This window comes from Durio zibethinus, chromosome 10, assembly GCF_047325235.1.
Source record: "Durio zibethinus cultivar Kanyao isolate XHJ-2024 chromosome 10, ASM4732523v1, whole genome shotgun sequence".
NCBI classification, from domain to species: domain Eukaryota; kingdom Viridiplantae; phylum Streptophyta; class Magnoliopsida; order Malvales; family Malvaceae; genus Durio; species Durio zibethinus.
In genome coordinates, this window is record NC_143171.1 from 2545558 (window position 1) to 2559181 (window position 13624).

General features: G+C 32.7%; 3 protein-coding genes across 3 annotated transcripts; 2 read left to right on the top strand and 1 right to left on the bottom strand.

Moving 5' to 3' along the window:
• LOC111292894 (putative trehalose-phosphate phosphatase J) lies at positions 1 to 2824 on the top strand. Its single transcript, XM_089766378.1, has 12 exons — positions 1 to 270; positions 376 to 653; positions 762 to 902; positions 990 to 1061; positions 1200 to 1292; positions 1387 to 1443; positions 1545 to 1646; positions 1730 to 1807; positions 1913 to 1982; positions 2150 to 2220; positions 2318 to 2410; positions 2504 to 2824. The coding sequence occupies exons 1-12, from the start codon at positions 267 to 269 to the stop codon at positions 2576 to 2578; spliced, it is 1134 nt and encodes a 377-aa protein (XP_089622504.1). The 5' UTR covers positions 1 to 266; the 3' UTR covers positions 2579 to 2824.
• A 7036-nt stretch (positions 2825 to 9860) lies between these two features.
• LOC111292589 (NDR1/HIN1-like protein 13) lies at positions 9861 to 10831 on the bottom strand. The gene has a single exon (XM_022885030.2). The coding sequence runs from the start codon at positions 10735 to 10737 to the stop codon at positions 9925 to 9927; it is 813 nt and encodes a 270-aa protein (XP_022740765.1). The 5' UTR covers positions 10738 to 10831; the 3' UTR covers positions 9861 to 9924.
• A 1895-nt stretch (positions 10832 to 12726) lies between these two features.
• Positions 12727 to 13620, top strand: LOC111292253 (PLAT domain-containing protein 3-like). The gene is made up of 2 exons (XM_022884532.2): positions 12727 to 12885; positions 12980 to 13620. The coding sequence occupies exons 1-2, from the start codon at positions 12778 to 12780 to the stop codon at positions 13433 to 13435; spliced, it is 564 nt and encodes a 187-aa protein (XP_022740267.1). The 5' UTR covers positions 12727 to 12777; the 3' UTR covers positions 13436 to 13620.
• The last annotated feature ends 4 nt before the right edge of the window (positions 13621 to 13624 follow it).

Sequence of the window (13624 nt, forward strand, 5' to 3'; positions counted from 1 at the left end):
ACATACATTCTCTTCTCGCTTTGGCTCTCTCCATAATTTCTCAATCTATTTTTTCTTCCTTGTTTGACAAATCTTTTGTTAGACTTTTTTATTCTTTCAATTTGGTTTCACTTCCTTAATCCTCGGGCTTCAACAGGACAAAATCAACAGAGTACTCTGTAAAACTCCTCTGTTTGAAGTTTGAACTCTCTTCCTCTTACCTTAACATTAACATCCAAACACTTGTTGAGTTTGAGGTGTTCTTTTAACTAACTTAATTTCCACAAATGGGTAAGTTTTTGTTTTTGGATTTTGGAGGCATATTAAAAACTGCGGCCTTTTTCTTTTTGTTGATAATTTAACTAAAAATGTTGATGTGGGTTGTTTTTCTTGTAGTGAATTTCTTTGAAGAAAGATCAAAGAATATGGGTGCTGATCAGAATGTGTTCAATGATGGAAAAGCTGTCCTCAACATGTCAATCACAGTAACCGTATCAGCACAAAAACCGCCAGCGCCTCATGGATATATCTCCATTTCAAGAAAGAAGTTGCTTCAAAACCTTGAAATTAATACTGGAGCAAGAGTTAATGCATGGGTTGATTCCATGAGAGCTTCTTCTCCTACTCATATAAAATCCACACCTTCCCTTTCTGATGACCAAGGATCCTGGAATGTAAGTGCTAAGCCATTGCAAGCCTTCAACAAAGGTTTTTCTTCTGGCTGGTGTTCTTGGTATTAGACAATTAGACATCTGACTTTTATGGTTGATGAAAATTTCCAGTTACACCATCCATCTGCCCTGGAGATGTTTGAGCAGATAATAGAAGCATCAAAAGGGAAACAAATAGCAATGTTTCTTGATTACGATGGCACTCTTTCACCAATTGTTGAGGATCCTGATCGAGCTTTCATGTCCAAGAAGGTTGGCTATTTGTTTATATGGAACTGTGTTTGGGTTGTTTCAATCAATAGTTTTCAGTTAGTAACTTTTCAGGTTTGTGTAAACCAGATGAGAAAGACTGTGAGAAAGCTTGCCAAGTGTTTCCCCACTGCTATAGTGAGTGGCAGATGCAGAGACAAGGTACATTTTCAGGCCTTAATTTTTTCAAAACAAAATTGGATACTGAAAATCTTGAGAATAGGCAGTCACTTTTTGTTTTCCTTTTGTCCATTTATGTTTTCACAATTGGTAACTGTTTCCTTGTTTTTCAAATTATAGGTGTATAAATTTGTCAAATTGGCTGAGCTGTACTACGCTGGTAGTCATGGCATGGACATTAAAGGGCCAGAGAAACGTTCCAAATCTACCAAAGTAAGTGAGCTGCATTAGTACTTTCACCAAATGGTAAAAAACCTCAACTTTTCCTAACTCTTCTCCTTGTTTTTCCTGTGCTTTTACTCTCCAGGATAATGAATCTGTTCTCTTCCAACCAGCTAGTGAATTTCTTCCCATGATTGATGAGGTTGGTCTTCTTCACAATCTTGATTAATTCATCACTCAATGGAAATTAAAGCAAAGAGCTTCAAATAATATTTGGCATTTTTGTTTTGATGAACTTTCCAGGTTTACAAACAATTGGTTGAGACTACCAAATCAACTCCAGGAGCTAAGGTGGAGAATAACAAGTTTTGTCTTTCTGTACACTTTCGTTGTGTTGATGAAAAGGTCAAAGCCAATAGCAATTACTATTATTATCGTCTTATCATAACTAATTTAAAAGCGTCTGACTGTTTGCTTTAAAAATACAGAAATGGAGTGAACTGGCACAGCAGGTTAGGTCAGTTTTAAAGGAGTACCCCAAGCTCCGGCTAACCCAAGGCAGAAAGGTAGGAGCTAGGATACAATCTGATCATTTTTTTTAACTTTGATGAAATTCATAGATAGGTTTAAGTAAGAGATGTCTGACTTTGAATGCTATTGGTATGATGCAGGTTTTAGAAATCCGTCCTACAATTAAATGGGACAAAGGGAAAGCCCTTGAATTTTTGTTAGAATCTCTTGGTAAGTTTTACTTAATACCGAGTAAATTTGTTCTTTTTTACATGTTTGATTGTTGAACGTGTGCACTTCGTGTCTGCACATATATATAAATCAAAACTTGGAAAACCATAAAGTGGTGACATGATTATCTCTAATCACTAAACATTATTATAAATATCTTTGTCTAGGATTTGCTAACTGTACCGATGTTTTTCCCGTGTACATTGGGGATGACCGCACCGATGAAGATGCATTTAAGGTATCCAATGCTCAAAATCAAAGCCAAGGCATCTCTTTAATCTTTTTTTTTTTAAACTAGTGGATCTTGCTAATACTTTGATCTTCATTGTTTTTAGATATTGAGAGACAGAGGACAGGGTTTTGGTATTCTTGTGTCCAAATTTCCCAAGGAGACCAGTGCATCATATTCTTTACAAGAACCAGATGAAGTAAGTTCCAAACTAACACAATTACTTTTTTTTTCCTACTATAATTTCCTATTGTTTTTGTAACTTAATCGTAATTTTTGAATCTTTTAACAGGTCATGGATTTTTTACGGCGTCTAGTGGAATGGAAACAATTATCCGTGCAAGCTCGAGCTCAATCCAGAATGTAATGATAAGAAGATATGGAAAAATATTTGTCCACCCTTGCAAGAAATGTAGAAAGGTGGAACTAGATTATGTAGTAAATTCTTGTTCAAGATAAGGAAAGATGAACAAGAAGAGAAAAATGATTAATACAGAATCCTGTCTTTTGGCTTGAAGGCCTTGTAAATCTTGTAACTAGCTGGGTACAAGATAAAGATTTGTAGCTTGACAACCTTGTCTATTAATGCATAGAAAGTTTCTCTCTTTCTGTCTCCGTTTCCTCTCATTAACAATTGACTTTAAAGATGACTGCAATGAACCCAATACACAAAAAACGAAAGTATTTTCATTTTGACCATAAATGTAACTATGATGAATCCAATTTTTTATAGTGGTAGGATATTGTTAGGGCAGATTCAGAACCTGTGAAAATTATTCCCTTTGAAAATTTGATTTTGATGTGATACAATCAATGTTTAAGTTATGTCTGTTCCACAAAATTATTTAATTAGTTATTCAATCTTATCAATGCATCTGTTACCACGTTTAAAATGTCTGATACACCACATGCCATATTTGTAGCTAAATTTCATTTAGTCTGCATATATTTCATTTAAGTTATTGCTTTGTTTTTGTTAACTCAAGAAGAGAACATAAAAGAGTGAGTTAAACGTATGTATAAGCTTCCATTTTTGTGTCTTAGTTTCTTTATTTTCAATAGCAGGTTCAAACCCCATCTCCCATCCAGCCATGTCTGTAAATACATTATATATATATATATATGTATACTATATATTATTAATTTTTAAGAACTTTACTCTGCCTTCTGTCACTTCATTACTGGTTTGGAGGACAACTGCTACTAGGAGCTGCCAAAAAAGCTAGCACATTCCACGACTAAGCCAAAACCAGGTTGCACTATTTGAGCGTGTGGAAGATATTGTCCCTTGAAAGTTCTTTTTGAAGGTAACAAATTGATAGAGCAGCCACTGAATTGTTGCATTATTATTGCATCTGTACATATAATTGATTGTGAATCATTTTGGCCTTTAGGTGTTGCCACCTTTTAGATTCACAGCCTTCTTTAACTCAACTCCACAGGTTACATACATGATACATACATCCACCAGGGAAGGAGGGGTCTGTCAGAAACTTGTTAGCAAGAATCTCTTGCATCAGCATTTTCAAAAGGAAAAGGTAGGAAGAATATTCCAGGTTCTGATTTTGGTCTGAAATACAGACTAGATTCGGATATGGTCTCCAGAACACTCTCATCACTTCCCCCCATTACTCTCCTATATTAGAGCTACACCAAAATTATTATTGATAGGATAAATGATGATGGAGATCAAATTAATGATCAATAATTTATCTGTTTAGGGAGGAAAAAGCAATGCCTTCCCTTCAAAAGCAAAATTTTCTGTCATTTATAGGGAATCGAGAAAAGGGTATCGTCTTTTGACACAACACAACATAGCTTATGGTTTAGCTAGCTTTTATATTCCTCCATTATTGATCTTATACAATTTACAACTGTTTTGGAAAGTAAAAAAATCCTCGATAATTGGGATATTTTAAGTCTGCATTTCTGTTCCTGGTATTATTATTTATTGATCAAACAGAAAGCCTATGAATCTGCATGCAATATTCCAGTACAGATTCAATGGCATATCCCATGCAACCAACATTATAGGATGCTAGCCAAGTAGCAAAAGGACCAACTGATCTTTTTTTTCCTTTGCAGCTTAAGGGATGGATCAAAATAGTATTGGAGATAAAATAATCACAGCAATTTATGATTGTGTCAGGGAAGATTTGGCAGTGTGCAGGCCCCATTTTCTAGATCAAATATCCTTTTTTTTTTTTTTAAACTTGAAACTGTATATCTGCTGAGTCAAAAGGATAAGTTTATGAGGTAGATATTGGAAAAGGTTTCTCTCCTTTAACAGCAAGTGCTTGCTTCACCTTACCAAGACACAGTTTTTCTTCTTTTATTTAAATCAAACAAGTAATAATTCAGATACCATCCGGTATTCCAGTTGATTCTCTTTTTGTTTCCTTTCCTTGCAGCATGGGATTTAAAGAGAGTAAAAATGTATGGGATAATGAACCATATGTAGAAACAAATAACTTTGGTCAATGCTAATAAAATCTTGCATTCATGTGCAATTTGATACAGTGAAGTACTTGAGACACGTTTTCCTGTTCTCAATGTTTTGTTAGATCAATAATTGTTGCAAAACAAAGGGAATAAACTGTAAGTCTGCATTCTTGGCAGATCCATGAGATGATTTCTATACTATAGAAGAAGCTTTTACAAATTGTCCTCATAAATATGTTAATATCTAACCCAAAGTTTGATGAGGTCAATCAATAGTCATATCCTTTACAATGAAATAAATATCCTGAAGTTACTAAAGGCTTTTTATTATTGGAAAAGAAAAGTATTCAAATTTCAAATCATAGATAAATGAAAGGTACAATATTCACATTTTTTTAATTTAAAATTATCTAAATTTAAATCTTGATAATTGAAACTAAAATTTTAACGTTCTATAAATAAATCACACAGTTATTGACACTATATCGGCATTTATGAAGTATACTATACATGTCGAGATTAATCTATTTTGCTTGTCCCAATGTTATTATTAGGAGCTGCCTCAATTTTGACACAGACACCCTTTTCTCAGACATGGGAGAGATATTATAAAGAAAAGGTTAGAGAGGATAATCCTGATATGCCTTAGGGGATACTCTTTGATTTATAAACAAAAGAATTGAGTTGGCATGACAATAGGATACCTAGCAAAGTAGATATTAAAATTCATAAAACACAAATTATTTGAATTGACCGCTAGTATAGCCAATAGATTGACACTCGAAAAGCTGGGCCGATGTTCTTGAAACAAGAAACATATATTGGAAACTCCATTGGAGGAAGAGTAGAAACATGGATGATCCCTCTTGAAACCTCACCAAACAATGTAGAGTCGTATTAGCTTATGAAATATATAATTAGTCTCTATGTACGGAAGGAATTATAGCCATTGCTCACAAACAGAAGAACAGGCCTGACCCATTGGGTACTTAGATTTGGAGGAACCCCACAAAAGAGGAGAGAGCAAAGGAACCTTCTCATTCATAATTTGTTTTCATTTGAAGGCTCTCTTTGTTATGAAAGAAGAAATGGATAATAATCTTTTTGGTTAGGTTTTTGAAAGGGAAACCCACCACTAAGGTTGGAAATCTATGGTTGAATGAGGAGTTGGAATCCACTTAAAGCGCTTTCTTTATTCGAAAAAAAATATAACACGTTATTGATATTTTGAGTAAGGACATTAACAAGGTTACCAAGCTTTCTTTTTTTTTGACAACGTCGGCTCTTTGGTGCGTGGAAAGATAGGAGCCCACTTCATGATTGGTGCCTTAACTGAATTAAACAAAGTCTTGGTAAAGCCTCAATTATTGGTAAAGCCTCAAAAAGGAGACACCTCTCCCCCATGCTTCTCTCATTCTCTACTCAAATTTCTATTGTAGAATGAAGTCAATTGAAGAACTTGACCTGATTAATTATTGTCGCATTTAAATCGCCCTTTGCCTGCATTCACGAACCATCATTAAATAGAAGTGTGAGAGGTAGGAGCCTGGTAAAACTTTGAAGTGCATTTAACATTATCCCAAATACATACTCTTCGCTATGAACAACTAAACAACTAGGCCATACTAGTTATAAATGGTGATACATGTATATTACTTTCGATATATTGTTTTGATATAGAGCTAGATTCATATTCATAACCTGGCATGGGAGAGGAACCTTTGGTGCATATGGAGTTGTCAGAGTTCATGTTGGATCGATGGAGGGGGGGACTGGTCCTGTAGCGATACGTGTCAAATACTTGGCAATACATAAAAAATTAAAAAAGATTTGCAACACGTGTTATGTGTTCGAGAATTGGTTCCCGTCTTGAGGTTCGAGCCATGACAGTATGTTTTGTCTTGAAATGTACCATATATATATATATGTCTATGTAATTGCAAATGAGGGCTGAATATCATCATGATCATTGTACAATTGGCCGCATGTGCCCAACTCTTGGTCTCACATGGATTCTGATAATGTGACCCAGATGCTTCTGTTATGGGGAACAAATGAGAAGTGCCAATGTGGAAATTGGGTCCTTTACTCTGTCAGCACGATACCGTAGATGAAGCCACGAAAGAGATTGATGATAGAAAAGGAGATGAATAATTGTTAATGTGTTGATAGGTCATTGGTAGGGTTTTCATTTTGTAAGCAAAGAAAAGCATATATTTTGAGTCGAAGAAAATGCATATGGGGAACGTGACAACGTGTAAAAGAGTTCTGGTTCAATTCTTTGACATAACATACATGAAAGGAAATGAAATGAAAACAGGTGGAGATAACAAACAAAAGTATACTTCTTGCTTTAAGGTAATTACTAACTACTTCAATAGGCATGAAAATTTTTTGTTATATAACAGAAAACTAGAATAAAATTTTTCTTTTTCTTTCATCTACCTTTTTCTTCTTTCCCCAAGCTGCTTTATATATATATATACATACATACATACACGATTTTTAATTCTTGTGGTGATTGCAAGTGTTTGCAAGTTCGAAGAAACTTTGGATTGGAAAAAAGTAATGCAAATAAATGGAATAATTTAATCTAACTTTTACTTTGTTAAAGCATGAGCTATAGGAATATTAAAGAAATAGAAAAGAAAAAAAAAATATTGTGATTTTAAAAATTAAACATTGAACCCCTTAAAGAAGGGCAAAAAATTGTTTCCAAACTAACCATGTGCAAGTGCATGTAACCAAAAAAAAAAAAAAAAAGGTGGAATGGACTGCTTTCTAAACTTCCATAATTACTAGTCAGTGATAAAGCAGATTAAATATTATGCAGAAGAAAAAGAGAAAGAAAGGCTGTTTCTAAAGTTTCCTATCTCGATTTGTTGTGTACATAAGAGTTAAATGCTCTTTTTAAAGTTTTCCACCTTTAATCCAACACTCTTTTAAAGTACCATATATATCAACTTTTAAGGCCACCTGCTTTTGTTTAATTGAAAAATATACAGTACTCCCTGGCCTATATACAATTATTGTTCTATCTGGGGAAAATGACGTGATCACATGACATTGGAGCAAGGGAAATGCAAATATGTCCAAATTTCTGTTCATTTCCTGGTTTCATTCTTGCGTTCGTAGCGAGAGACGAAGCCAGATATATGAAAAAAGATGAGTCAAACAAGAATTTTACTGGAAAAAAAAAGAGATTGAATATTATTTTTAATGGGATGAAATATTTTACTATAATGGTGTAAAAATAATTTTGGGAGGACCATGGCCCCTCCCAGCCCCCTATCTGCTATATTTTTTGAACATATTGCAGTGATTTTGGATAGAAAATAATAAATTATTGCAATAACATAACTTAATTTATAACATATGAAAGTAATCACAGGGATTATGAATTTCAACAATTAATTATTTTTTTTTTTTTGGGTGTCATTGTCCCATAAATAAACAATTTATAGAAGGGCATTAAAAATGGGTCAGTCAAGCATAGGAAAATTAAAATTTTGGAATTGGCATGTGCAAAATTCACCATTAATTTAAATATTACAACTTGGCATATTAAGTCAAGCATGCTTGGGGCTGATTAATTAGACACTTGCTCTGAAATTTCCTATTTTATTTTTTAAAAAATTAAAAGTACAATTTATAATTATAATTAAAAATTACATCTATATATAAAAAAATCACTTAATAATCAAATAAACAAATCAATCAACAAATAAAAATATAACTAAACAAATCTAAAATAAAATTTAATTAAACCCACACACAATTAAACTTAAATATAAAATTTAAGATTCTAAAACTTCATATTTACCACTAAACCAACCCCCCCCCCCCCCCCCCCCTCCTTTTTTTTTTTTTTACAACAAATTATCTGCAGCCTATAGTAATACTATTAATTGGGTTAATGTGTTGGACAATTCGGCTTTTGGAAATTTTGGCCCACAATGCTGAAGCAAGGGGCTTCTTTTTTATCTTTCAATGTAATCTGATAATTGGGCCTCAAATAAAACCTTAAAAACTTTGGTTGATCTATATTTTAACCAATGTTGGAATTTGGCTCTTGTTTAAAGAAATAAACTCAAATTGTCTTTTTTTTTTTTTAAGAAAAAGATTATACACATATAAACACACACACACACACACACACACACACACACACACACACATATATATATATATATATCAAATAAAAAAAGCCATCTTATTCTTATATTTTTCAAAAATACCATCACAAATAATTATGCATACAAATGTGTATCTTTTTTATTTGTATATTGTATTTTTTTTAAAGTTAAAACTAATACATTTTGGAATCTCTTAGGTTATCTTTGGTGAATGATTTTACTTTTTTCTACTATTGTTTTTAGTTTTCTTTTCAAATTTTATTTTTGCCTTTTCTTTTCCATTCATTTTTTGTTAAAAAAGAATAAAAGCGTTTATAAAATGGAGCCTTAGTCATCTCTTTCCTCCTTAGAGGAGCTTTCTCAATTTCACTTTGCACTTTCAAAATTTCTGCAAATTTTCCATTCTCCATAGTTAAAACTCTTTATATATATATATATATATATATATATATATAAATCTTATGCATGGAAAGCCAATCATAAACAGCTCCAAAAATGCAAAGCTAGATTGATCAAACATCTCAATCCCATCTAAAACCATACAAGGGGAAAAATTAGTACATGGTTAAGATTTAAAAGATAAACAGAACATAAATAAGCAACAAACATTAATGAGTTATAGCTGGATTTGTTGTCACAACTTTAGTCCAAATAAAAAGTTTGAAGTTCAAATCCTTCATCACATCAAAGTACAGGAAAAGAAAATTTAAAAGGTAAAATTCCATGGAGAGCTATCTCAAGAGGTCATACTTAAAGGCAAAACAAACATTAGAAAATAAAATTAAGAAGAAAATGAAGAAGACAATGAGTCTCTTCACTACAGTTAAGGAATAACAATATATCTCATATACTAAACTAATGAAATTTTTAGATTCCATGTTAAAGAATTTCCACTTACCCTTTTAGAATATGTTAAAAAATAAAAAATAAAAAAAAGAAACTAATATAATAAAAAATATGGTAATCTTTTAATTCAGTAAAAACCTCCAGCTATAATGGATGAAATAATAAAAATAATCCATGAATATACTGACCACTTTTTCTTTGACATAGAAGTTATTTCGAATGCAATAATCCAATAATATAAGAATTAAAACAAATAAATGCTTCACATTTTAATTACCTTAGAGATCAATCATTGGGACAATTTGGTCTTACAGTGTTGGTTCAGAATTTTGGTTCCTTTCCCCATGGTGCTCACCCTAAAATTACATTTGACATCCATGTCTCTACTCCACATCTTGAATATCCAAACGTTGAGCAACAATGGAGAATTGAAGTTTAGCACTAAAGAGATTTGATGTTTTGGTTTTTTGTCGTTCATACTCCTCTGGACATTAGGTGGCACCGTTTGATCTTCGGGGCCATTTAGTTTAACATGAACAAGGTTCAAATCACCCCCGTTTTGATAAAAGCTTGGAAATTGTCCCCCACCAAGCGTTTTCTTCCAGAATGTTAGCTTCACATCATCTTCAACTGACCCGTATTTGATTCCCATCTTTTCATTAGGGTTCTTGACTTTCAATGTGATATCGTAGGTAGGGGGACTACCATCTTTATGTTGCTTGACGTTCAGCTTTGAAACAGAGAAAACGGGAGCTTTAGGGGTAAAAGAACGGTAGATTACAGTTAGGGTTACGGCTATCATTAAACCAATGACAACCAAAAGAATGGCAATCCCAATCAAGTACTTGGAAAATGGTCTCTTCTTATTCTTCACCGACGCCTTTGCAGCCTGACGGTGACTTTCTACTATGCGGGCGTTTTCGGGAGGTGGAACGCGATATATTTGATCTTTAGGGACTTGGATAACATAGGTTGACAATGGTGGGGTAGGAGGGCGAGCTAGCTGCAGGGAGAGGTCATTGTCGTCGTTGTTGGGGGTGGGTTCGGCTCTTGACGACTGCAATCGAGGTTCCCCGGCAGAAGACGCGACCCGCTCCTCCATGGGGAGATGCGGTGCGAAAGAAAAGGTTGGGTGCCAAAGGTGGAAAAATTGAAGGTTGAGGAGAAATTTAGGGCTTGCATGGGAAGAGGTGGTTTCGTTGAGGATGATTGGTTGGTTTTGTGGTTAGAGTGAAAGAAGGTTACTATTTGGAAAAGACAACACATTTTTTTGAGTAACGGAATTTTAATGAAGAAAATAATTGGCGTTTCCTCTTTAGGTCAAAACGATAGGACTCTATTTTTGGATATTTGAGTTCGACTTCGTCGTTTCTTAACCATATTGTGGTATGCATTACGCTAAATAACAATCCGTACAAAAAAATATTTTCAATAAAAAAATCTTTTATAAAAAAATTCAAATATAAAATTCGAATATCAATTTAATTGATTTATAAAATTATTCTTAAAAAATAATATTTAATAATTTTAAATTTTAACATTTATAATTAAAGATATTCATAATTCAATTTTATCTAATTTAATTAATCAGTCGATTACTGAATTTATATTAATTTATCTTAAAAAATTATTTTAAAAAAATTTTAATTTTTGATTAATTCGATTTGAAAATGGAATTAGTTGAATTAATTAAAAATTTAATCAAAATATAATAAAACATATGTATAACTAAAAATATATGAAATTGCTTATTTAATTTAAAGTTATTAGAATTTTTAACTTTATATTTTGGTATTGAATATTTTTATGATATGATTTTATTTAATTTATTTCATATATGATAAATTTAAAATTTAAAATATAATTTAACTTAATATATTTTATTATTCGTTTAATCGAAAAAATTAATCAAACCAATGGATTTAATTTCAATCAATTAATTTTTAAAAATTAAAAAATTTAATTTGATTAATAAAAATAAAATAATTTAATTTGATTAATTTAATTTTTAATGATTCAATTTGAAATCAATTGAATCAACCAAATAAATAATCTTACTTATAATTATAATTTTTTTATAAAAAATCTAAATAAAACAAATAAAAACTAATAAATTTATATGAATTTCAAGATGAAAACGTAAAAAATATTAACTCATCGGATTTAAACTTAAATTATAACGTAAAAAATCTTCGTTTAGATTCATGCTCAAATCTCGTTGGGCCATCTGTAATTTCTATAATTACTTTTTTGAATGATGATGACACCATCCATCTGTCCTTGATGTAGGGCCAAGATGCAATCTCACATTGAATATTCTGCCACCTACCACCTACCACATGTTTCACACGGTACCTTTCGGCTCCACTTCGAATATGCTCTTCCATTCAATTTTCCACGTCCTTCCAATTAAAGAAGAACGGTCCAAAACTATAATTATCACTTTTAATTTAAAATTACATTACAGTCCCTCCGCTCGTATCGCTTTCCTATTTTCTACCTCCAGATAACGTTTGACCCCACACGTGATAACGATCACCTGCTCTCCTCATCGCACACTTGTCACTTATAAGGACAATATTGTAATTTTGAAATAAAGATTATTTAATTTCCCTCCATTTTAAAATAGTTGTCAAATGAATGTTTAATTGCTTACACATTTTTTTACTTAAATTAAATGTAAAAGAAAAAATTTAAAAATAATGAATGCGTTTAGATAAAATGAACGTAATATTTATAAAAATTAAAAAGGTAGTTTAAATAATTAAATAAATTATTTTATTTTATATATTATATCTAATTATACTTAATACCTATTTTACTTTATTTTTTATTTACATTATTAAAATAATTCTGATTCATTCCATATAATATGAATAAACACATTAGCTTGAACATGAATAATGTAAATAATATCTCAAGTATTATGCAAATATCTATTTTCTCTCGAAAATATTTATTTATAAAATATAATTATACCATTTTTATTTTTTTCTCATAACATTTGTTAACAAAATTAAAAACAAATTAATGTAATAAAAAAAGGAAAAATATATAGAAATCATTGGATCCACTGTTCTCACTAATAAGGCAATAAAAAGATCATGTGCCATCCAAAAATTGCATATTTATACACAACTCTATGTTGATTTCTCTTATAGATCTTCAAAAGGTTAAACCCATGGCGACCCCAACGCTGCTGATGTTCGCCTTCTTCCTCTTCATCTCCTTCTCTTCCATCGTTGTTTCCGTAAGTACCCCTTAACGACCCCCGTAATCTCCTCCATGTCCCCATCTCTAACAACTCTATCTGACTATCTCTGATCCCTTTTTCTTGTATGCAGGCCGATGAAGATTGCGTTTACTCTGTCTACGTAAGGACCGGATCGATCTTCAAAGGCGGAACGGACTCCATCATCGGCCTAAGGCTCTACGATGTCTATGGCGAGTACATCGAGATCAGGAACGTTGAAGCCTGGGGTGGGTTGATGGAGGCAGGACACAACTATTTTGAGAGGGGTAATTTGGACATTTTCTCAGGTAGAGGACCTTGCTTGGCTGCCCCTGTATGTGCCATGAACTTAACCTCGGATGGCTCGGGTCCACACCATGGATGGTACTGTAACTACGTGGAAGTCACCATGACTGGCGTCCACACACCTTGTAGCCAACAGCAGTTCACAGTGGAACAATGGTTGGCGCTCGATGCCGCACCCTACGAGCTCACTGCCGTCAGGAACTATTGTCCCTCGGAGTTCCCTGTTGATCGGGGTGATCGGAAGTCTAGCTTTAGCATGTGATAAGGCTTGTGTTTTTATTAATATAATAATAATTATTATTATAATGATGGCGATGGTTTTGTATGATCAGCGGCAGTTTGGTCATGTAATGTTTGTCGTGTAATGGGAAATTTTGGATCAAATTATGTTGTATTTACCGTGTTAATGTTGTCGGTGGAAATTAGAACGTATGTTGCCAGTTGCCATTTA

Coding starts and splice junctions, on each gene's coding strand:
- LOC111292589 (XM_022885030.2), bottom strand. CDS start 10,737: ATGGAGGAGCGGGTCGCGTCTTCTGCCGGGGAACCTCGATTGCAGTCG.
- LOC111292253 (XM_022884532.2), top strand. CDS start 12,778: ATGTTGATTTCTCTTATAGATCTTCAAAAGGTTAAACCCATGGCGACC. Junction 12,886..12,979: donor TCTCTTCCATCGTTGTTTCC/GTAAGTACCCCT, acceptor TCTTGTATGCAG/GCCGATGAAGATTGCGTTTA.
- LOC111292894 (XM_089766378.1), top strand. Junction 1,983..2,149: donor ATTTTTGTTAGAATCTCTTG/GTAAGTTTTACT, acceptor ATCTTTGTCTAG/GATTTGCTAACTGTACCGAT. Junction 2,221..2,317: donor CCGATGAAGATGCATTTAAG/GTATCCAATGCT, acceptor CATTGTTTTTAG/ATATTGAGAGACAGAGGACA.